This window comes from Stegodyphus dumicola, chromosome X1, assembly GCF_044657685.1.
Source record: "Stegodyphus dumicola isolate Sdum_Otavi_A_Nest chromosome X1, ASM4465768v1".
Taxonomy (NCBI): Eukaryota; Metazoa; Arthropoda; class Arachnida; order Araneae; family Eresidae; genus Stegodyphus; species Stegodyphus dumicola.
Window position 1 is genome coordinate 118,102,654 of NC_140780.1, and position 26,176 is coordinate 118,128,829.

At 32.1% G+C, this 26,176-nt stretch overlaps 1 protein-coding gene across 1 annotated transcript in view; it reads right to left on the reverse strand.

Annotated features, from left to right (window-relative positions):
* LOC118200394 (uncharacterized) overlaps positions 1–25,727 on the reverse strand; it is a 250,507-nt gene extending 224,780 nt beyond the window's left edge. Inside the window, exon 1 of the mRNA XM_085808178.1 lies at positions 24,128–25,727. Coding sequence (XP_085664304.1) covers positions 24,474–25,727 — 1,254 coding nt within the window. The 3' untranslated portion in view covers positions 24,128–24,473. The remainder of the gene's footprint in view (positions 1–24,127) is intronic.
* Positions 25,728–26,176: the final 449 nt, after the last annotated feature.

Sequence of the window (26,176 nt, forward strand, 5' to 3'; positions counted from 1 at the left end):
TTACCTGTGTTATTGGATATGTTCTATTCCTTATTTATTCATTATTATTCTACGCAGAGCTATCATACTAAGTGTAACGGCGCAATGTTTTCATTAACTTAATCCACGCTGTGAAAATATATCAAATACTAGTTTCTTCACATCAAGTAAACCAAAATACTGTTTTACGCTTTCATTTTATCTTCATCTCTTTATTTTCTTTTTATTATTAAGAGTTTTGCTTATCTAAAAGTTTTATTTGATTAAACTTTAAACATTTGCATGGCATGTATTCCTCTCATAATAAATATTTTTCCGTATTTTCCTTGACTTCGGTAAACTTAAGTGCAATATTTGCCTGTAAATTTTGACTTTTGCTGAAGTTAGTCATTTTCATCATTATTTAATGCATTATTATCAGCTGAATTTTCAAAAACATATTGAATCTCTTCAGCTATTTTAATATTTTAGTTTAAAATCGAATTTTAAGAAATAACTTTAAACTTCTTTACAATTAAAAACTAATGATACATCTTAAAACTAATGATACATCATTGCGAAGAATTACTGCGTATTAACAACAAAATACAAAGCTCAATCGTGTAAAATCGATAAAAAAAAGTTCGTTGTAGGTTAAATTAAAAACCTAGTCTTTGATATAGAAATTTATAGGTGTCGGAAACGAAAGCTTGAATCCACAGAGGTTAGTATAATTTGCCTTACAACTAGCACAGTAAGAGGTGCAGATCCATTTCCATTTCTGAAAACTTGAGAGAAAATTTTACGGTGTGAATTAATTTTCTTATACTGCTCTAAAATTTTTTTAAAAAGTAGTTCTTAAAACATTTTCTCATAAATACTACCTCAGAAAACATACAAAAAACATAAAATACACTCCTTACAGGTAAAACTCTCTTAAATGATTTTCATTAAGGTGGTTTACTTTCAACAACATTTTCATTTTTGTATGTTTTACGCAAACTTAGAAGAATTTCACGTACTTCTAAAAATCCATCCATAAAACTAGTGCTCAAATGGGTTTATTATTTTATTATGAATTTCCGAAGGAAACAATTTCTCTAAAAATAATGGTATTTTTAAAATGCGCATAACACTCAAGAAGCCTGCTCTACATAAAAGTATGTAGTGCAAACAAATAACAGATAACAATAGAATTCTCTAAAAAACAGAAAAACTTCCTTTCGGAATTTTAATATTATTTCGGTTGTTTAAGAATATTTTCGCCACAACACAAAAAAAGAGAAAGAAAAGGAAATTGTTGAAAAAAAATTAAAACCAAAAAATCTGAAAGTTTTCAGATTTTACATCACTTCCGAAAGGGCATCTTTTTAACGTTTTGTGTGTTACCTTTTTTTTATTAAATATCATGTTCTTCGCACTTAAACCTTAAAATTCAATTCAACAGCAGTATCGCAAAATAATTTTAAAATGAGCATATCTTTAGAATTTTGGATACACAGTCTCGCACGATGGAGATAAAAATGTATTTTTTTTTCCATACAGTGTTGCCATAGCTTGCTTTGAAATCATTGAGTTTGTTAATCAAAAATTTGTTAAATTGTTACAAAATATGAAATCGATCCAAATTCCAAATTAGGGCTTCCAGATGCACAAATTCGGTGCAGGATTACGTTATTCAAATTTAGATCGCTCTAGGTACCGTTGTTTTATCACAGTGCGAGAAACATACATACATTTATGCAGATTCTTCACTATTTAGTTTCTTTAAATATAATACAGATCGATACGATTTAGTTGCAACAATTTGCAAAGTGAAAGTTTTCGACGCAAAATGCCAAAACGAAATTAAAGGGCCCTTCTGTGCTAACGCCCTTTGGGCTAATAATTTAACGAAACTAGATGTAGCTGCTTTATCAACCTAGATATAGCTATAATCACTTAGATATGAACCCAGACGTAGATCCCTTCTTACATTTCAGACTTCCCTCAATATTATACAGAAAACTTTAGAATTAGGTGTTGGAAGCACTACTGTTAACATCTGTTTTCAAGATACCTGAATTTAAATTCTGTGATGTATATAAGTTGTTTTACGTTTGTTTGAACAGCATAATAGCTCATCATTAAAATTTTTCTGGTTCCCTCTAACTTGGTTGTTGTTACTGTTACTAATGTACTCGGATTTAAAAACGTATGCCTAAAATATTTCTGTTACTGATAAATTTAACATATCTCAATAACTTTAAAAAATGTGTTATTAAAAAGAATATATTGTTAAAATACATTACGATGATTAAAAAATTACTTCAGATTGAAGCAGAAAATGCTTACTTATTTATGATTGCTTTTTATCATTTGGTGATACTTACACTCTGTATCTAATACTGCTTTGAGAGATTTCTTAGTCTATGACATTTTTAAAATTTCGTCCATTCGGATAATTTTTTGTAAAATAACACTTCCCTACGTTTTCGAATGTTAGTATATACATCAACTGCAAAATTATATAAAATACTTAAGTTTCTTTCCTATACTGATAAATTTTTAGTTTAATTCACTCAAATTAATAGCGATTAGTAAAAGCGAATCGCGAAAATGATCATCTTTGGTAAAGCAGTGTGATAAAGTTTTGAATTTCATAGCTATCCCTGCTTCTAAAAATTTACCATAAATTAACTATTTATATGTTATCAAACAGTAAAACAATACCAAAACTATGCAATTACCATTTATCTAATAAGTCGCGAGTTATCATTTGATTGTTGAAAGCGTACGCAGCACAAAACCACACCCACAACGCATAAATTCGTAAAAGCTCCTAGCGGATTACTCTCGTTAATTCATTGCCCTTTTTTCACACCCATTTGTTACATGGAACAACAAAGGGAAAAAATAAAAAGAGCTGCGCTACATTACAAGGCCTTCAACTGTTAATAAGACTCGAAACACAGCCACAAATGGCACGAAACCAACAAGTGATTCAGCTCAGCTGGTTTTGTCGACGACCATTCATTTAAATTTAGATAATAAATATAAGATAATTATACAAAAAGAGGATGTTTCCTTGAAATGAACTAATGTGTGATATATGTAATTTTAAACTTTTTCTAATAACATTAAATGGAAACTTCCATTTGACTTATTATTAAATAAATGCAACATTTTACAATCGCCATGACTCGTATTTAGTATGGAAATCTGTACTACAGTAAAATTCTGATTGCGAGTCAAAATATAAAAATTGAAATAAAAGTCAATGAGAATTATCTTTAAATTTAATTATTATATTTTTGGCATAAGTGTTTTTTCAAGATGGCATGTGATTTAAATGCAGAAAGAGATATTCATAGTTTATGAGGAAATTCAGCTGAAATTCGAAAGCTCAAAGCTTAACGAATATCACATGAAGACGTATAAAATTTTCCTAGTATGGTTATCAGTTTAAGGTTTTATACTTAGTTGTTACTAATAAACTGTAAATATATCAAGTGTAAATTGTAGCTTCTTACGTATGTGTCTCAAAAATTAATGTAAAAATAATAAAAGTCGCCCCCTCAATAAAAAATGATTTTTAGATATTCCAAAATCCAAAAGAAAGCGAATTTTTCTAACAGTTACTTATTTCGTCAGAAAGCCTTAGAGTACTGATAAGAGACACAAAATAAAAATGTAGTATAATTTTAAAATGCAGGACAAGATAAAAAATGTGTTATAATTTTAAAATGCAGGCGGCCTAAAATTTTAGAAACCTCTCTCTCCATACGGGTATAAATTGCTAATTAAAATTATTATGCTTACTAAGATTATAAAAATGCACAATACGATGCCTGATAATGCTGAATATTACATGAGAGATCCCAAGCTATTGGTGTCGTAGCAGATTTTTCAAATTACAGCTTTAGAATCGGCTGTCGAAGATCTCAGCAAAACTTCGAAAGCAGTTGCGTGTACTTAGTGTAATTCATATACGATACGGAATGATTCTAAAGAAATGAAATCAACTTTAATTATTTCAAAGATAATAATTTGGCTGTGATATACGGAAGATCACAGAAACCACAGAAAACGATCATATGAAAATATGTATTAATTCTAACGAAAATTTAGACTTACCTTTCTATTTACTGAAACCGAAATCAAGATCATGCATCGATTAACCTGTTTGATGCATCCATAACTTTCAAATCATGGCCGTTTATGTGTATAGAAGTTACTTCCCATATTTTGCTGCTATCACCAAATGGAAATTTTATTTTCCCCACTTACGCACTGACAAATGAATAAAAGTATTGAAGCGGTTGTGGTGATCAATCGTTTTTTTTTTTTTTTTTTTTTTTTTTTTTTTTTCTGAAGATGAATGCCACGTAATAATTGTTCATGTTAGCAAAAATACTTATCACTTCACAAACACCATTATTTCAAACAAACTAATGTTGTATCATATTTGCTTTGGATTATTTGGGTATAAACAATGAGGATTTCTTGGATGCTTGTTTTATTCCCGCTATTATGTTTTCTCTCTCATTCGTAGTTGACTCTGTTTTTTAAGAAGAGAAATGTAAAGTATGTTTTAAGTGATAATTTAATAGTTTCTGCCCCTTTAAGTGACTATTTATTTTAACCCCTGGTGATTAAAATTGCTTCTAGAGCAGTCTGCGCAGACACCCAGTCTTTAAGATGCAATTCCTTTAAATGAAGCACTTATTAAGACTTCTTAAAATTGTGTTCTGCCATGTCTCTATGCTTTAAAATGCAAGACAAGATAGGAATTTTTTCTGGGGCTTTCATGATCAACAGCACAACAGAAGTAGATAGAGACTTTGAAATAATTCAAGCTATTATCACATATTTCTAATAAAAATTCCGTCAGCAACCGGTCCACGATTTAAGCTTCCAATCTGTTTCATCGTGCCATCTGTTTCCCCCAACCGCAAATGAGCATTAAACGTATAAAAGTTGAGAATGAAATTCTAACAAGAGGGTCCCCATCGTTTTTCCCTTTCCTGCTGCCCCAAAGTGCCGAACTGGCAACTTTGAGCTGTAGTAGGGGAATGAGAATATAAAAGGGCGAACTGAGGAGTGAAAACAGACGGGGAAAAAAAAGGAGTTTTGATTAAGGGGCCAGGCAGAGGCACATAATAAAAGAATGGGGAAAGGGCGAAAACAAGCATGGACCGTCAGTCTTTGCTTAGTCTGTAGTCCATGCATCAAAGGTAGGATCTGACAGTGAGGGCGCTGTTGTCAAGGTGCGTCGGTCCATGTGCGCCGATAAGGGGAGTGTTAGCATAATCAGGATACAGTTGCCATGGTGACGCTCACCCTCCACCGGCTTTCCCATAAGTACGGAGCTCTCTCGGCTCTTCACTGAGAGCCACAGCTGGTACTCCTAGAGGAAGCATCACTCCTCTGGACTCTCCTCTCCTTCCTTACACTCTTTGCCTTCAGTTCTGTTCTCCTTACATACTCTTCCTATTAAGTCTCCTTTTATTCCCATTTATCCCCATACATGAATTGCTTTTTCTTTGGTTGATTTATATCGGCTCTTTTCTCAAAATGGAAGCTTCTTTTCTTTACTCTTCGATCTTCTTGTTCTTTATTTCTCGAGTTTAAATTTCTCACATACTTTCTGCTGTTTCATCGTTCTCGCACTTCGTGCATTTTCAAAGACAGGTTTCTACAAAGTAAAAAATTCCCTTATCCCTTGCCTCTTTATAGAAATTTAAATTTAAGTCTATGTACTTCCCATCTACAGACATGTATTTGTTTCCCAAACAGATACATGAAAACTTAAAATTCAACGGGGCGAAATACGTTCATAAATTCATTCAACTTTACTTTCTGGTCATTAACTTTTTATCATCAGAGTTAATGCTTTTTTCACCTATTTCGTTTTCATACGATCAGTGTAATTTTGAGTTTTGCTACATGGTATTACAGAAAAATAAGTTGATCTGTTTCCTACAGATTCTACACCTAAAGCTCTGCTCTAAATTTCTGAAAACTAACTTAAGGCCTCAAAATGAATCTATATTTTACGTTGATTATCTGCCGTTTTTCTGACTCAAAAAGTCTGTAGACGTTATTTCTTTCTTTTAATTTTACTTTTGTGGTTTGAGATGCTACCTGTGGTTAACAATCACTTGCTTACTAGAGGTAATCTTTTGAATATTGTAAATTTCCTTTTAATCTTGCAGGACTTTGATTCTTCACAAATTTCTGAAGAATTTTCAGCTTTTAAAGTATCTAAATTTTTCTCTTCGTTTTGAAGTTTAATTTTCTTTCTTTTTTCTCTCCAAAATCCTCTGATTTTGCTTCTTAACTTTTAAATGTCTCATCCCATATAATTAGGGCTTATATTTCATGAACATAGTTCATTTTATCATTCTTCACATCCGTGCTTCATCAGCAACTGCCGGCTCTTCCTGAAAGAAGGCTGTCTTCATCAAAATGGTAAAGTATAGCGTTTAGTTTAATTTTCTTTCATTTATTAAAAGTATTTTTTAATTTAAAAATTAAACTCAGTGCGTTTGAAGTCAGTTATTTATGCTTGCAATGAAATTTATCATAATGTTTTAAATATTTCTTTCGTTTATTATTATTTGTTTCCTTATTTCAGCATTTTAAAAATGTTGTGCTATTTAAGATAGCATACTTTAGTGTGAAATATAACATAAATTTTATTATAATATGAAAATATCTTATCTTTAAATAGAATTTCAAGAGTGCCTAGTAAACTACTACTTTGCAAAAATGCGTTTCCTTTAACAGTTTTTGTCTCATCGTAAGTCTGTTGCATATCCATAAGTTTGTTGTTGCTCTCATTGTCATTCTCGGACAACCTGAACAAAAAAAAGTTCCGAAATTCCTGCATAAATATTAAATACTGAAAATAAAAATTTGAAGTAACAAATAATTTAACTGCAGTCTAAAGCCGATATGTAAATAAACTGCATAACTATTCTTTGATATAGTACTCTACTTAAGGCCAACTTTAAATAAAAGAATTAAGTTTAATAAATTTATTTTTAGTACTGAGCAGGTTTGAAGTACATCAACCTCCCCAGTTCTAAGAGTTTCGTGAAGCATCACCTATAAAAAATTATGCATGCTTTGACGCCAGTGCTAGAGGACCGTAGTCATTAGTTTTAAAACTGAACTACTTTGAAGTTTTTTAATAAAAAATTTCCTTTCCATTAATTAAAAAATGCAGTTGCTTTGGCACTACAATGCTTGAAATGTTCATTATAGAAGCCCTTTACATCAAGCTCCTAGTGCTATCTACATGCACTAGAGGCAATAAGTTGTCTTCCAAATCGCTTCCCAATTTGTGTATCCCATGTGGTTTGGACCTTTCAAAAGGGGGGGGGCGGGAGAAAAGAAAGCAAAAGAAAGTGACGGGTGACTAAATTACATCATTGATCATCTGAGTGCTGATTTCATATCTTTGACTAAATTTACTCCAGTAAGCTGTTGAAGAGTTCAAAGGGTTAAAAAGAAGAGCTTATTGCGTTAGAAGAATCTAAGTACTAGCTGTGGTACAGCCGGTATCGATTTAGACTCCCCACTTTCAGGCAGACACAACCACCGTCCCTCCCATACTATCGCTCACCCCCATCACTTCCTCCCCCTTCAATCTTCTACCAGTACCGCCAGTGTTTCCGCCATATTGGCCTCATACTGCAGACTGTCAGCAAGTAGGGCAGCATCATCCACCGAGCATGCGCTGTTGCTTCTTACCGCAGCATAGTAGTCAGAGCACAAAGGTGCTCAAGCTCATAACGGACGACGCTTTTGCCCAGGCTCTACTTCTCCCTTCCTAGTCGTCTCCAGCGCTCCGGGCTCATCTCCCATCCTCAAACCGCTCTCTAGTGATCTTCATCACCGCACTACATTCTCTGCTTCGGCTTCCGACAGTAGACTAATGCGGCGGCTCTAATTCATGTCTTGCCCTCTTTGAATGCTTAGTTCTCATTTCTTTTCGGGAGATAGGTTAGTTAACTCACAATTGCATAGTACTCGCTCATTTGAACTTAGAATATTTTCAAACTGGTTTCAACTTCATTCTTTATAGATGCTGAAATAATCTAGTCCTGCAGAAGATGCATATTCATTTAGTTTCTCTGCGTAAACTACAAGCGCAAAGGAAACTGAAATTAATTTCTAAATTTTAAATTATTTTAACAAATCATAAAGACAGAATTTAATTTGAGAAATATATCATTTATTTCTCTAAAAATTTCTAATATGTATATATTTTTTTCATTTACTCGGATTATGTATTGCAATAACTAGAGCTCACTTCTTTATTTTTAGGATCCATCAGCTTTCTTATTTTGAGTCTGAACAAGTTTAGAAGATCAGTGGAGAGCTCTTTGAAGGTGAATATATTTTATACTTTAATAGAATATTTTAATTTAGATTTAATTTTTTTAATATTACATATTAAGCAAACTTGACATATGAAAACCAAAGTTTAGGTGAGTGGCAGTGTTATTTTATTTTGTAATATTCTTTTCATGGTATTGTTTCAGTTTTAAAAGAGCATGACTGAAAACTTTTATTTACACTGAAAAAACTGTTGCACTTTGTAACATCTTATACAATGTACCAGTATTATGTTTTAATAACTATAATTTACACTTAAAGGTAACATCCAAACATAATATTTTGCAAATGTTATCAACTTCTTTATGATACTGTGTGTCAATGCATGAATTTTTAATCATCATAGTTCTATAATTTCTGCATTTCACTTCTTTTTATCATTTAGATGGATTTCGTGTGTTTTTTTACGTTTTTCCATTACTAATGTTGTGCACTTAAATGTAAACAGATTCAAAACTAAATACTCATAAATTTATAGTACTTTCTGATGTTCTTTCATAGTTATGATGCATTAAAACCCATTTTTGAACTCTTAAAATAGTATGATATACTGAAATTTAGGATTCAAAGATTTTTCTTTACTCTGCTCTGAGTTAGTTACCATTGGCTGAGTTCTTTTTAAAAGGCCTTTGCTTTATTAAAGGTTCGAGTGTGACAGGTGAATTTATTCTTCCTTAAACAAAGTTATACGTTGCGCTTATACGTTTTAAGATTATTATTGCAAATAAAATATTTGAAATTCCTGTTCTACAGTAAACCACGCGTCGTTTAACATACACATTTTTAACTCGATTAAATATATATTTAATAAATATTTTGATCATTGTTCCTTAATTATGCTGCTTAAGATGCTGCTTCCACTATTATTTTAATCATTATTTAATTTTAAAATAATTAAAAATATTAATATGCTTCATTTAATGATCTCATTCTGGGAAAATTTAGAATTATTGCTGGTTTTATAAAATAAATCAAAATATAAATAAACTTGTTTCACAACTTGTTGTTTAAGATAAAATACCTGTTAACTTAGTTTCATTTTAAATGCATACAACCAAATATTTTTATAAATATTACAGAACAGTGAGTTTATTCCAAAAGACCTCTCGCTACAGCATGTGTTACACTCGCACTAAAAGAGGAGACTAAAATGATAGCATGAAATTTTGCTTGTCTAAGCTTAATGGGCATTATACGTTGAAGAATAGAATAAATTTTCCTATGGGAATAAGCAATCCAATTTTGAGCATTGAAAGAATACCTCGTGACGTCATGCTCCATCTGTTTCACAGTTTCCATGGTGATGAGGATGCGGAGGAGCAATCAATGAAGAGCGGAGGGATAATAACTAGTAGGGGACACATCATTAGCAGAACGCCGCTTTGAACTCGGTTCATCTTGAGCAAGCATTGATTATTGCTGTCTGTCATGTATGAAATAGGGGCGTTACCCTAATGCAAAACAGTGCTGTTTGTTTGAGATTAAGATAAATATTGCTTGACTCATCTTTTGAAACTTTCATTTCACATGATAGCTTCTATTGATTTTACGGAAATTAAAAACTTTAAATTTTATGCAGCTTGAAAACAACCTTTACATCTTACACACGTGCTATCTAACGATAATAATTAGTAATTAATTGTTAGATAATATTGAAATAGGGTATACAGATAAATGTAAGGATTTAGGCTAGATTTTATATATATATATATATATATATACACAAATAATTGCCTCAAGGTTCCCTAACTTCATTTTTTTAACTGCAATTTGTATATATATATATATATATATATACAAATAATTGCCGCAAGGTTCCCTAACTGCAATCAGTATAACAGTTATGTATTTTAGATAAGTGTTTAGCTTTATTTGTCTGAGATACGGCGAAAATTTCTATGTTAATGATAGATATATTCTTCGGGACACTGTAGCATATATCTGGTCACTTTCCTTTGCTTATTTGCACTCAGACAAGACGAATGATGTTACACATTTCTTTCTGTACGCCTGAATTATCCTATTAGATTCTGCTTTCTCTTACCCCCTATTTTTTTTTTTTTTTTTTTTTTTTTTTTTTTTTTTGTGCGTGTGTGTAGAGGAGAGGGGATTGAAAATTATGTATGCAACCAAACAAAAAGACGTTGTCAGGCTAGCATCACCTAGAAATGCAGTAGTGATATCAGATCATGAGATGTTACATATTTTATGCCCAAAGTTTTGAATCTTATATTATATCGTAAATATTATTCGAGAGCTAAATTTTTTACAGTGTGACAAATTAAATTCGGCATTTCCAAAATGGCAAAAATCAGTTTGTGTTAAAATAAATAAATGAAACTAAGTTCCCATTAAACAACTTAGTTTTAAATTGATTACAGGATGATGAAAATTATTCCATCTTTGGGATAATGATTTTAATGAATGACAAAATATCTGAACAACACTTTTTTTTTCTGTTGTTTTTATGTTCAGATTAAATGCTTAATAGCTATATGCATGAAGCTGACGAATATCTGCAAGTTAGAGGCTTTTATTATTGATCTGTAATTGGGTCAGATCAAATAACACTTTTTACAGCATTTAAAATAGATTTCTTTGTTTTTTAATAATCTTCACAAAGGACATAACAATAAAGCTCATCACATTTAGTCAGCAAAAAATTAACTCCATAATACATTGAAGTAAACAAAAAGTTAGTTGTAAACTGTATGAAGCGATTAACCTCTGTTATGGAACCCCGTAGCCCCTCTTCGTTGCAGCTGTCTCTTTGGCCCAGGACAAAAACCTCACAATACCACCCATTCTTCTTGTTACCCCCCCCTCTCTCTTCTATTTCTACCATTCTAGTAAGATGCTCCCCCTGAACATCCCCCTTTCGACGCTGATTCATTGTGAGTGCCGCTTTTTACGCTGACAAACATACGGCTTTAAATCTACAGCTACTGAATACATACGGCGATTGTGCTGGGAGAGCATGTTGTTGAAGGTCCGTTGGAGAGTTTAAATTGAAAGTTAGGAAAGGTTTGAATCCAGATTCCCCCCCCCTTTCCCTCATGCGCGTGTGCCGCTTAAAAACATAACAGATTCCTATTTGGAACAACTGAGAGATTTAATAAACTGTGGCAAATTATACTCTTTAAATTCCAAATTTTCTATCTGAAATCTGGGAAACCGCTATTTTTCAAGCGAGACAAATATTTGAATATAAACTCCCACAAATAGCTATAGAGGTTGTTTTTACAACACAGTAACTGGTTTTCAACAGCTGACTAATAAAATATTTACTACTTCTGCTTGTAAACAAACTATTCAGGTTCGAAGACTCCAAATGCTGCGAAAGGAGCTCTTTAATCGTATAAATTATAAATATCCATCGTTTAAGACGCAGTTTGATCTCCTTAATTTATTCATACGGCAAATTAACTGATGGGTTGTAGAAGAACTTCCGTTACTCATTTAGTATAGCGAAATGCATGTGTAGAGTTTTTGTCCACCCATGAATTTCAGTTTACTAATGAGTAATGGAAATCTATTTACTAATGTGCAACTGACTAAAATCAGTAACTAAAAATGAATGGGCAGAATGACATATAACAACAAAGTTTAACATAGTAGTATTATTATCAATCGCTAAACAAGTTATTTTTATCACCAAACTGAAAATAAATTAAAGCAAACCTTCTTTAAAATAATCCAGAATTATTTAAAAGCTCTTAATAGCTTTTATAACTTTCGTTTATTTGCAATTTAACCAAAGTATAAAAAAGAGTTTTTAATCTCTTCTCTTTAATTAATAATAATAATAATAATAATAATAAACATCTTTCTTCGTAAATTCTTTATCCGAGCTAGCATGCTTTACACTAAGAAATAATACTACTACTTAAATAAATTAAAGTTTCCACTTCTTAATGAATATTAATTATTCAGCTGAAATTACATAAGTTCTTTTTAAGCTACAGGTCCTACTCTGCAAAGTTTACTAGCTGATTGCATTGAAATTTAATTTATCCACATTAAATAATTAAAATTTTTTTCGGGGGTGTTGCGAGTTTTTTACGTACATAAATGCTTCACGACTTATGTCACTTTGAAAACATGAGAAAATAGGTTCGTTCAAAATTCTGGAAAAATAAAATTAAATATTCTTACTTTCGGTTTTCAGGAAATTAGTTATGCCGACGGCAGAATCGAAATACAGAAGACTCATTTTTATTCTTCATGGGTAAAATGTAAAGCTCGAAATAATGCTCTCTAAGTATATAGAGAAAAAACAATACAGTTCAATTACAGGGAATCCCGAACAGAAAAAAAGGTACAAGCCCAGTAAAAATTACGCTTACGTTCAAAAATGTAAATATTTACATAATATTGGTGCTGCCATCTAGTGTTCAAATTAAAAGCAATTTGTGATTTGGAAGTATTGTAGAAGCAATTGTTAATGAACTTTCTATTAATATGTCTTTAGCCTTTCTTTTTTCAAATACATCCTAATAAAACATTTTAGTTGTTTATATATGAATATATATACATTAGAATTTTTTTTATTTTGTCCTAAATTTATACATTCATGAGTGCTAAAATTAAAAGGACGAATCTATTTATTATATTGATTTGAAAATATATTATATCAATTTAAATTCTAGCAACTGAAAATTTATTTATAAAATTCTAAATTAACATTTTTCTAACTTAATATGATCAATTTTTCAAAAATTTTATAAAATACCTCACGAAGCATTTAAGAATGTTGACTACGATTTTGAATCTCATTAAACATTAACGAAATTTTAGTTTATGTTTAATTATTCAGGTTGGTCTTTTTTTTTGCCCCTACTGGAAACTTAATTTTGATTTAAGAGAGTTCTGAAATTCTTAAACTGCTTCTTAACTTTTCCAGTTTTTAAAAATTTGATCACTCTTTAAAAATCATCTACTTAACAAAATTAATTTTCTTTGAATATAGGGGTAATCCCAAGTTAACCTAGGTACATCACGCAAACAAACTTCTCCATCTGTCCTCAAAGGAAGGTCCTGAATTGTTATGCAGTGTAAGAGAAACCTCGATGTCTCTGAAGTGGTAAGCAATGAAAACATTTTCTTTTACTCTTCTTATATACGGTGTTTATAGGAAATTTCCTTTCATAAAAATATTCTTACTGGACTCTCTTCGTTATTGTGTATTGTTAAAATAATGTTTTGAAAATCCTTTATGAACATGAATAAAAGTTTCAGTACAAAGAATGAAATGAAATAAACTTATTAACTGACTTAATTATTCTCAATCTTATCATTTTTATTAACTTTTGTTCAAAGATTCATATTATTGCAATAATTGATAAAATTGCAATAATGTGGCAAAAATAACTAACGAAATCACTTAACTGTATTAAATACACATTTGTACTTCGAAGTTGAATATTCAGTTTCTGGAATCTTAATCGTTTTTATAGAGTTTTATTTATTACTTTTTAATATCAGCTGGAATTTTTAAAATGGTATGATTCGCAATTTTTACCACTTTTCTCCTTTAGGGTTAAATATATCTAGTTTAATGGCATATAAATATTCGACATATATGAGTTATCAATAATTAACTGCGAGTTTAGGGGTTAATTTATATTTTCAAAATTATTTGCGAAATCCCGCTCTTTGTTTTCTTTCCTTTAAATAAATAGATATTTTGAGAACTAACAGCATGGCCATTTTACTGTAAAAATTATTTTATTACTATTAGCGAATCCAAAACAATTAAAGTTTCGGGTATCCGTAGACAACTAAAACTGAATCATTCTTGGTTATATTTGAAGACTATTGAGGTTCTTTGAGTTTTATTTCTCAGCTGCGAACTTTTATTTTCTGATCAGCTGAAGATTGGTGATAACAAAAACCAACTGCGGTCGTGAGTACAAGGCGAAACAGATTCTACATGGAAAAGAAGTTACCAAATTTAGCTTCTTTTCCAGTGAGTGTCGATATACATAAAAAATTTTAAACTCTTTGATTAAAATACTTGTAGTTGTTTTTTATCCGTCTATGCGTAGGGTTACAAATTAAAAAGGATCTTTCTTTAAAGACATTTGACGAACAGGAATGAATATTATGGATAAATAAAATGAAAAAAAAGTTCTCGCAGAATTACGTATAAGGTTGCAGTTAATCAAGGGAAGAGAAAGGGGTGAATAAAAGAAAGTGGGAAAAATATGAAACAGTAAGATGAAACGGTAATGGAAAGAAGATTTTTTTCGGTTACCTAGAATATTCTAGGTTACAGAAACGAATATTGCTATTAATGTGTCTTTTCACTATAATGAAATGCATTGATCGAATTTAAAAAACACCGAAATTATATATATTTTTTTATCATATATATTTTTCTTAATATGTTAGAGTGCATCAGGTTGATGAGCGCCTTTGTTAGAGAATCCTGCAATAGGAAGTAGAATATTCTAGGTAATAAAGAAAAAAAAAAAAAAAAAAAAAAAAAACTTGCTATGAATGTGTCTTTTTACTATAATGAAAATCATTTATCGAATTTACGCATATAAAATCGCAGACATTATATATATATTTTTACTATACATATTTTTCTTAATATGTTAGAAAGAATCCAATTAATGAACGCTTTCGTAAGAGAATCCTTGCTGTGTTACTGAATACTGTGTTAGGGACCGAGTTCTTAGCAGAAAGGAAATTATATGTCCAAATCTCGGCGAAAGTCCAAGACTTAATTATAGCTCCCAGCTACAGTAAAACTCTTTTTGAGGTAGAAAGGGCTTCCACTGACACATTCGGTTGGGGCACATTCCACACCAAATGTGAAAGACGAAAGTACATAGGTGTCTTCAGTCGGTGAACGTTCAGGAAGATGTTACGAGAGCTTGCTACTTCTTCTGGATGTGCAGTTATGTAAGAAAGTTCTGTTGTATAGACATGTGTATCTAAGTACATATACTATATTTCTGGGCGTACTTTCCTCGAATACACCTGTACATATTGCTATTGTTATTTCTTGCATGAATATCTAGACAAATAGTTAAGTCGGCTTAGAAATTGGTAGGCAGTGATCTCGAAGGTAAGTCTGGTTTTATTTCATGAAAATATGTATTAAGAAATCAAGAAAGAAAAAGGCTAGGCAAAACTACTGATCCTCGACAAAAAGAGCTTATCTTCTACCAGTCCATATCTTCCAGCACAGGATCCGAACATTCTTCGTTACGAAATTCGACGTGTCTCAACTTATTAACAAGGTAAGTACAAAATATTTTTATTTAATATTTTTAATAATAGAAATACTGTCAATATGTGCTTTTTTAAAGGTAGGTACTTTTAAATTGAGGATTTATCACATAAAATCGTTAATTTTTTAATTAAACAAATATTTCATCGTTAGCATTAATTCAGAGTTGTTATTGCCCAGTTTCGCTTTTGGCCAGTGCCCAGTTTGAAAAAATGTCGAGTTTCACTTTTATTTCCATTTCTAAGCACACATTTCCTCATCTCAAAGGTGCTAGAAATATTTGATTCTCCAAGACCCTTGAATGCCTAGAAAATGCATTCTACCTTTCTGAAAAGACTGTTAGTGAAATGAAAAGAAAAGAAAAGCAATTTAAAATGTAACTGAAATAAATAATTTGCCGTTAAATTCTCCCCTTTCAAATAAATCAAAATCCTGAAAAACCAAATGGCTATTTTATTTTTAGAGTACCTTCTGTCAGAACACTCTGTCAGTTATTCTCATAATGGTGTTCTCTTATCCTTCCGAGGGAGTTGAAAACCTTGCAATGCTTTGTTTTTGCTAAAAAGCTTGTCCTCTTCAGGGAATAGATTTGATGAGCATTCTTTGTACCCAAGTCAAAATTTTGCTAGTTACAATCTCGTTCATATTTTCAGAGCTTTTAAGAAAAAGTAAGTAATAATAAATAAAATAAAATGCGTACACACGCCAGGTCATTCCTATACTGTTGGGTTTTACACGTCTTGCATGTTCAGTACTTGTTTTAGTATTTACCCAATAACGCATCTCCGAGAAGAAAATATGAGCAAGTAGGCCACCAATTCTTCAAAAAATTAAATAGACGACAGAGTCTGTTTACATAGTTACAAAAGACCATGAAACGAATTTGCTTTTACGGCAAAGCATGTAAGGGTATTTGCTCTAAGGTTAATTTTCGAGGATATTTTCCAGAGAAAATTTACTTGTACTATATTATACCTAAGAAAAACAATGAAGGTTTTGTATAATTACCCAGTTTCAGTTTCGACGCAATTATCATTGAACAGCAAATGTATTCCCTCGGGCTGCTGTTACTGAGAGACATGATTGCGATTTAAGTTACGGAAATGTGTTTTTTCTTTCAATAGGCAAATAAATCCTCGAGAAAAAAATATTTTGCTTGTAATTTTCTTGAGTTATTATTATTAATAGAACTTAATAAATATATTAAAGAAGATTATGAATTATTTCAAAGCATTTCTTCTCCTTCCCTTGTTATAAAGAAGTTTATCGACCTTTGGATATTTTACAATATACCATAAACTTTCAAATTAAAAGTGACTTTTTAACTTAGTTATTGAGCACCGAGAACTTATATATGAACAATTTGCATGTTAAGTTAGGACTTTTATATTATCTTTGAAAAGTTCTAATTTGAGCTCAGGAAACGGAAAACAGCAGAAGCAAGAATTTTAATTTAATCTCAAGTAGAAATTAAACTTCAAGTCGCAGAAAGATCTCGTGAGCAAAAGCAGTTGATAAAATTATTCTGCTATGTTTTGCTGCAAAATACTTCTCAAACCATTCCGACAGCATAGGCAAAATTTGGGGCAAAATGAAATAGGAAATAATCTTGATTTATGTGTAATAATAAGCTGTATAATTGGAAAATAAATTTATGCTCCTTAATACTTTTTTGAATGATGCAATAAGCATACTAGTATTAGTGCACTTAACTGTATACACTTTTTTAACATTTATGGATATTTGTTCCTAGAGGCAGAGCCGGATTGTCCAGCAGAATTGATACTTTTTTTTAAAGAAATAAGCTGAATAATCAAATAATTCGTTCATATTTATAACTTGCTATGCAATTTTTGTAATAATTGCAGCTGAGTAATATCTAGAGCCCGAAGTATTCAAATAACATTATGCTTTTGATGTGGTAGGAGCTATTTTATTCGGCCCTGCCTACAGGACAATCATTTATTAGTTTTTAGTTGATCAAAATTTTTATTTATTTTTTAAATTAATCAGCAGCAATAAAGCATAAATTTATTTTTTTAAAATCCGTAGATTGATGGACTTTTGCTCACGGGATCGTGATACGGATGATTGCCTAACCTTTTCGAACGCAATGGTCACCTTCAGGAATTGACCAAATGCATAGCTCCCCCACATGCTGAAGAGAGCACCTAAGGAAGAAGACTGACAACACTACATTTTTGACTGATATTTGAGAATACACCCTTCGAAATATTTTTAGAATGACAAATAACTCAATATGAGACATGGCATAACATCAGTACTTTAGCAAGCATGTAAATTCGAATATTAGATGCAATTTATTTCACAATTGTACAGCTTTTCATCATTGAGTGCCTTCATTTCTGATGCCTCGAAAATCTCAAAACGATGAAAAATAAAATATTTTTAATTAACAGTGTGAGCTTTCAATTTGCCTTGCTTTCTTGTGTGTAACTTCTATATTGTTCTTGGAAAAAAACTGCAAATAAAGTAGCTTTATGTTATTTACTGCTCATTTTCAATGTAACGAATAACATAAATCTAAGTATTTTGTAAAAATAAATCCAACATGTGTATGCATGGCGCATATTAGGGAGTATATAGCTTCATCATAGCAAGTATTTTACATATATTGTAATTTGTCTCTCAGCACGTATAATACTTAATAATAAGTCTAAAACTAAGCTAAACGTCTAAGATATTTTTAATATGTTTATATAATTGAATTTCGTTCTAAAAATTGTATTAATGAATTTTTTTCGCTTATCACATACTTAGTGAAGTTGCTACAATGAAATCTAGTTTTTAATTCTCCTGTTAAATGTTAGGACATCTGCTGTTCTCTCTCATATCAACAATTCTAATATTTGTTGTTTTCTCTCCCGTTAACTGTAAGAATGCTACCTCCTTTCGATATAAGTTGCTGACAGTAATAACGTATATAAAATGTTAGGTTATTTTAATATAACAAACAACACGAGTGCTATCTTTCTAAGGGTTGGATATCTTCATAGAGGACTTAGGAAGAGAAACTGGCTCGTATTCACGTTTTACGTAGAAAAAATCACAAAAACCAATCATGCAGCTAACCCATTCGCCTGGTTTCTAACCCAAATCGAATTATCAGTATTTTGCGATCATAACCATGCGGCCACTGGTAGGGTTATACAAAAAGGTGGGTGTAATCGTAAGTATTTCTTTGCATTGTTCACTTGCAGTTCTTTGATAGATAAATAATGTAACGAAAATTCTAACTATTATATTTTTGCAAATAACACTGATTTGTAAATAATTAATCTGATGTTGCAAAATCAGTAAAATTCTACCCTTAATATATACCGAACTTTTCCAAAGGACAACATAAATTCGCGAATTCTTCCTTGCAGATTGCTGCTTAATCGTTTTCTAACTAATTAAATTTAGTTGTTTTTAGAGTTTGTATGCATAATTTGACTCACATTTGTCAGATGGTAAAACCTTAATGAATTTTTAAATGTATTTTGACGAACGAACCTAGTAGTATTGTTGTCAGATTGTCTAATTACGCGACTCCATTCTAAGAAATTGTACAGAACTGATTAACGCTGTTGATACGTCAGTTGGTAAAAACCTCTAGGCCCCCCTGACCAGTATGGCAATTAGCGATGTCGTCTGCTATATCGTTGGGTTTGGATTCGAATTCCGATGAAGGCTTGGTTGTTTGTAAATGTATAATGTTTTTTAGGCATAAGGTAATTAAAATATCATACAGGCTAAAGTCTTTTCGAAAGGTTCTTAGTAGAGAAGAAGGTTAGGAAACCCTTTGAACCGTCACCTGGGGCGCTCTCCATCAAAACTAAGATGGAGCTGGTCTATGATTTGAGCTCAGGGTTTAGTTCATGGGTTTCAGAAATTAGTAATTTCTAGCGAAACTTGAATATCATTCGGAAGGCAAGCCTAACTTGATGAGTCATAGGAAACTATTTTAGGGCACACTGATACACATAGTTGGGAAAACACTCACTATCTTCTATAAATAGCCCAAGGTTTGGGCAACAATATAGCTCATTTATCCTCTTGGTCATGATAAATTCGTGGAAGTGATCTGGATTATGTTGAGATCAAGAGGATTAGTAACAGTAAAAAGAGCAACTGTCCATATAGGTGAGGTCGTAGGCTCCCTTCCCAGGCGTGGGTCATTTCTTTATAGTATGTTCCAGATTTTCCCCGATATAAACTGCATTTGACTTCGGCTATAACAGCTGGATATGTTAAGCATCTCCAGGTTCATACTTGGTTGTTGAATTACATTATTACGATTTACAATACCCTTTTAATTTAGGTCACTAAAGTCTAATACACGTGCTCGAAGCAGTGACGCATTCCCTTTAGTCACGCGTAGCATGCTCATCCCCTTCTATTCCTATTAGGGAAAGACACAGAAGGGGATGATCATTCATTTCCTAGCAATGAATTATTAGATAATGAAATGCACGTTGCGCCTGTTTCAGAAATAGAAGGGGAAGGCAAAAGTTTGCAAATTACCACTGTACATATTGTGACACACATAATGAGTTTTAGTTGCCACTTCCGAATTTTAACCTAGATGATGTTAGCTCTATTTCAAATGTGTTTAAATATGATTTAAATTTAATGGTTCGATGGCTGTTATGCATTTACGTTAAATCTGCTTTAAACCAAAAGGATTAGGATCAGGATTCTACTATCTGTTGCTGAGAGAAAATCCCTATATTCGGATTATTCTGACCGTTCCCAGAGCACCAGGAGCATAGAATCTTTATTAAATGCTCGGCAGGTGTGGATGACGCATGTACTGTTGTGACGTCATGTTCTTTATTTCATCATTCATCATCCCTTCACAGAAGGGTGCGGTTTATTTCCACGGGAATATGTCGCTCTGATGGACATTCCCGCCCCCTAGCAGTTTAGCTGTTAAGAAATAGTTATGATCTAAATCTTTGTGCTGGAATAAAATTTTCACTAGATACTAAAAAGCATTAGAAATGTAATTCAGTAATAATACGATTTACTTAAAGACGGCAAAAGAAAAGATTAACTAAGGGAAAAGAATTTGCTAATTCAGATTCTCGCGCCAAAATATAAAATATATTATGTCTACCTTAAATTGTAATAACTAAATTTGAGGGAAATGCTTTAAGTTGTATTATTACGTTGAGGGGAGAAAAATTACCGAAAATTTTAATTTTTGTTTTTTCCTGTGTTCTCCAGCAGATAATCTTTATTAACTTTCTATTTCATCTTTAAATAAATAAATAAATAAATAGCAAATACACTGTGCTTTTATCATTTTTTAATTATGAAAATAAAGCAAGTACAGTAGAAATTAAGAAATTAACATATGTGACATATTATTACTGTTTTCTTCCGTATTCAAAATATAAAACTTTATTGAATTTTTTTAATCTTATTTTCGATCGTAGCGGAGGCTAAATTTTTGAAATTTTATATGCAATAACTAATATATTAAAAATTAAACATCTTAGCAGAAGGCCTTAAAAATCTTTATTTACTAAAAGGGATTTCTTTAGTACTGTGTGTAATATTTTGATTATTTTTTAATATTTTAAACGAAAAATTAGAGTACCTAATTACTGAGAAAGAGTTTTCAGGGCACTAAATATGCTCTAAAATAACGATGTGTGACTTGGAATTTACCTTCTTTAATGTGAAGCTGTCTGAAATTTCAAACCCCGTTTCTTGTACTCGTCATATTACCAGAATGCTTTACCATATTACCAGAATGCAATTTCGTTCAGAAATTTGATTGTTTTTCCAAGTTCTCTAATTTTACTAAAAGGCTCTTTGAAGATACTTTTCAAGAAAATTAATTTGAGTTAATTTAATAAGTAGTGCTTAAATTTTAAGTAGTAATTTTTTCTTTTAATAATATTTTTTAATCTTCAGCTAATCTACTAATAAATAGGTCAGATAACTTCAACTGTCTTTAGTACTGTTTCTACCATCCACAATCTTATGCTTTGCTAAATTCATTTAGCCTCTATATTTTAATTGTTTTCTTCTTGCGAAAATCCACCAAATTCTGATTCATCCTTATTTTTAATAGAAAATTAGGAGCAGATACATTTCCGATCCAAAATCGCCAGTATATTTCATGGTATAGGTTTTGCCAGGGTATTTTATAAGTACATTTATTTATTCAGTATTCTTACCCTGATTCTGAGTGGTTACATGGTCTTAGGTTAGGTAAATGGTTATGGTGAAACACATGAAGGCTGTTTGAAATGTATTGGTTTTCATAAGGATTTTCTCAGAAAGTTGGTTCTTATTTACACCCAACACCTGAAAAACCCGAAAGTATTCATAACATCTGCTCTTTTAACCATGAACTGAATTTCAAATGTAACCACCAGTATACAGTCGATTTACTCTCACAGTCACAAGTGTTAGAGTTAACTTCAGTCCCGTTTAAAGTAATTCTGCTTGAACAAGTTTCAATTCACTTCACTTGAAACTTTCTGCGAAACACTTACTGTTAATAATCAGTGAAGCGGCAGAAGGAACTAAAGGCCTGCATAGTTACATGAACTTTAGAAAATTACACTTTTCTTTCGTAAGAAAATGCGAGTTTATATCATAATTACCCTTAAAGATTTTTTGTTTCTGGTGTATTGCAGTATTATAGTATAGACATTTTGTTTTCACGATGTCAATTATTTTTTTTTTCCTTTCTAATTTAAAACAACCAGACTCCACTAAAAATTTGCTAGTATTGCTTAATAATGGCATGCGTATTTTGAATATTTAAAAATGATTCTGAATGCCGTAACCAAGCTAGCAAGTAAAACCTCAAATTATCATTGCATTATTGTTATTTCTTTAAGAAATGCCAGTTTATGTACTTACTTGTTTAAAATGTGTAATTATATACGCAATTAATGCCTTAAACATCCAGATGTCCTCTTTCAGATCTTTTTAGGATTCATGATGACTTCCAAGCCAAAAGGAGGAGTTAAGAAGGTGATATAAAATCCTTTGATATCAGATTATGTTAATTATGTCGACGCCTCGGGAAAATTATTTCGTAAGTTGAACTCCGTTACAGTAGATTATAGGATGCTAAGATGTTTTGCGCTTATTACTATTTTTTCCTTATTAATCTAAAGAGATATTTGGCTTGTTCAGAATGTACATATTTCATAGCACGAACCTAGGCTCTTTTTCAGACATTCTATCATAAAGAATCTTAGCTTTGCTTTTCGATACAATATATTACTTAGTATGTTATTTGTCTGATTTTTTACATTATGATGAACTACTGTAAGGCCAATTTCAGACTCTTCGTTATTAGCATTAAATTCGTTCTTTTTTCTTTTCACGCCCTTAACCTGAAAATAAAATCTGATAACAGATAAGATTTTTATGAAAACCAAACATGATGCCAAAAATTCCCTTTAATCCTTAGAAAAGTGGATTAAAAAGAGTCAATCCAATTATTCACTTAATTTATATGCTTTACAATGCTAAATTTACTTCTGCTGTGGAAAAATCTACTATTATTTTGGGCTGTGTTCATATTACACGGGTAATTTAACACTTTAGGTAAAGAGGGAAAACGTACAACTCATTTTAAGTCATGAATTGGAAAGAATTGATTTAATAAAGAGATAAAGCTTTTCTTGAATATTCAACGAAACCAACAACAAAATAGGAAAAAAGCCAATAAACGTCTTACCTATTTAAGTACCTACCATGTTTATGTTATCCCTAATTACTCCACTGATAATTCAGCAATACTTTCTAAGAGAGAAAGTCTACATAATCTCTCCCAGCATGCAAAAATGAGACATACTTCCACTCACAAATCAATATAGGAGCAACAAAATCACTTGGAAAAAAAGGCCTAAATAGAAAAAATTACTTTTTCCCGCCCGTACAAAGACGAAAATAAAAGAACCCGTAAAGAACGAAAAGAGCTAAGTAAAGAAAAGAAATATTCACTCTCTTGTGCTACGTAATAAAGCACTCAAAGGGACAATAATGCAGCTGCACTGGATGCAGAATCTCATTACGTTACTATGGTAACAGGAAGGAAGCATCGCTCTTACCACGGGCTGCTTTAGAGAAGTAACACGCGGGTAGTGAAGCTTCTAAAATTATTGAATTGCCAAGCTGCTATGCCGATTTTCTTATATACATATTTGGTTCAGCTTTTAAGGTATGGGAATCTTATCAGAGATTTTTATCGACGTCAGGTGAATATTTTGTGTTCGTTTATGCTTCTTTAAAAATAGATATAACCTCGGGAAATCCATTGCAGTTGGCAATAATTTAACTCGAGTCGATATGAGAGATATTCTTGATTTGCACGATCCCTTAGGGGATAAGCACTGAACTTTCGAAAGCGCACTCATCTTCCAAAATCAGAATATAAGTATGAAAAAACTTTATCTAGGCACGAATTAACGCTGTTGTTGAACGTTGTTAAAAAATTTTATCAACTTTGCACTATTAAAATTTTTTGATCATTAAATAGATAAGTGAAAGTTCACTTACCTTCTAAATAGGGCTGCCCTGAACTGCCTGCTTTTCCTTCTTCTCGGTATCTGTCTCTATGATGAACTTCGATTTACTGCGCAACACAGCTATAAACTTTTTAAGAAATTTTAATTCGTATGAAAGATATCTACAAAATATTTACAAGTTATAATGATTACAAGCATAATTTATACGGAGACGGTCTATCGTTATACATCTGTTAGACGCGTCAGCCGTTCAACTGACTACTTTTAGTCTCTTTCGCCAGAGGGCGTTCGTGGAAGTAAAGTTCTAGTAAGCAAACGCGACACTCCCACCTTGAGGTCCAGTATCAACAGAGGACGGACCTCAACTGACCTGTAGTTCAAGTCTTTTGAGATTTCGTCATACGTCGAGTTCTGTACCTCACTAGCATATCCGACTCAGGTGTAAAGTTGAGTTCAAGAGGTATGAGGTTCTTAGTAGGTCTTATAATCTTCCCTTGTGCAGTTTTCAGTTTCACTAATCTAATGTGTCCGTCGTGGGATGGAAAAATTTCCACGATTCTAGCTAAGGGCCAGTTTATCCTTTTTTCGTTGTTGGACACAATTACAAGATCACCAACTTTCACAGAAGATGGTTCGCGGATGAATTTCGAGCTTTGTTTTAGTTGCCCTAAATATTCTGATCGAAATCTTTTTCGTAAATCTTTTCTCAATTTGGTTCTGTAAAGGTATCTTTTATTGATGGATTTAGAATCCAAAAGATCTAATTCAGGAACTCCAGTCTCTGGAATTTCTGTTAGAAACATTGCTGGGGTGAGAGCTCTTAAATCCTTTACGTCTTCTGACAAATACGTGAGAGGACGGTTGTTCATAATGCTCTCGCAATCACAAATGATTGTCAACAATTCTTCGTAGTTCAGAGAAGATTTTCCTAGTACCTTTCGAAGAATTCTCTTTAGTACTCCAATTAATCTTTCCCACCACCCTCCCCACCATGGCGAGGAAGGGGGAATAAATTTCCATCCAATTTTCTTAACTGTTGCATTTTCTAAGATAGAATTCCAATCTATGGTCTTAAACAAATTATTTGATCCAACAAAATTGGTTCCATTGTCAGAGTATACAGTGACAGGTCTACCCCTTCGAGCGATGAATCGCCTGAACGCGTGCAGGAAACTTTCGGTTGATAGAGATGAGACTAGCTCTAAGTGAACTGCTCTATATATTGCGCAAGTAAAAATGACGATCCATGTTTTTTGGCCTCCTTTTAAAATTAAAGGACCCGTCAGATCAACACCAATAATCTCAAAAATTAAAGCATCTCTTATTCTGTCTTCAGGTAGTGGCGCTTGAGGAATCTTATATGAATCAGAGTTGAACCTTCGACATCGTACACAGTTTTGGATAACCTTGCGTACGGTCTTCCTACTCTTTATGATCCAATATTTTTCACGCAAAGCGCACATAACGCACATAACATGTACTCCAGCGTGACTTAGCCTTTCATGTTCAGATTTGATCAGTTTTAATACTAATGGATGTTCTGAGGGAAGTAAAACGGGGTAACGAAAGTCAGCATCATCGTCTCTCTGAAAGATACGTGTTTTCACTTTTATAAGGCCATTGGAGTCCATAATAGGTTCTAGAGCACGTATTCTTTTATCTTTCAATCCTTCGAAAGATTCTCGTTGGATGAGTCGGAAAACCACTGTTTCAGCTCCCTTTAGTTCTTCGACTGAAATTCTCCCATGAGTTCTTTCAGATGGTGGTGTAGTAGCATTTTTAATGAATCTAAAGATCCAAGATACGACCTTTATGATCTTTTCGAATTTTGAAATATTGTCAAAAAGGTTAAATTTATCTGCATTCGTGTTATTGCTGGCTGAAACCACAGTTCGTTTTCTCTCTCCATTTACTATATCGAAGTCAGGATGTTCTCCATCTGCAATAGGCCACTCTTCTGGAGGTCGATAAATCCAATCTGGTCCTTTCCACCATTCGGATTTCCTCAATTCTTTTGCAGAGCAACCGCGTGATGGCAAATCCGAAGGATTAAACTTTCCGGGAATGTGATGCCAGTGAT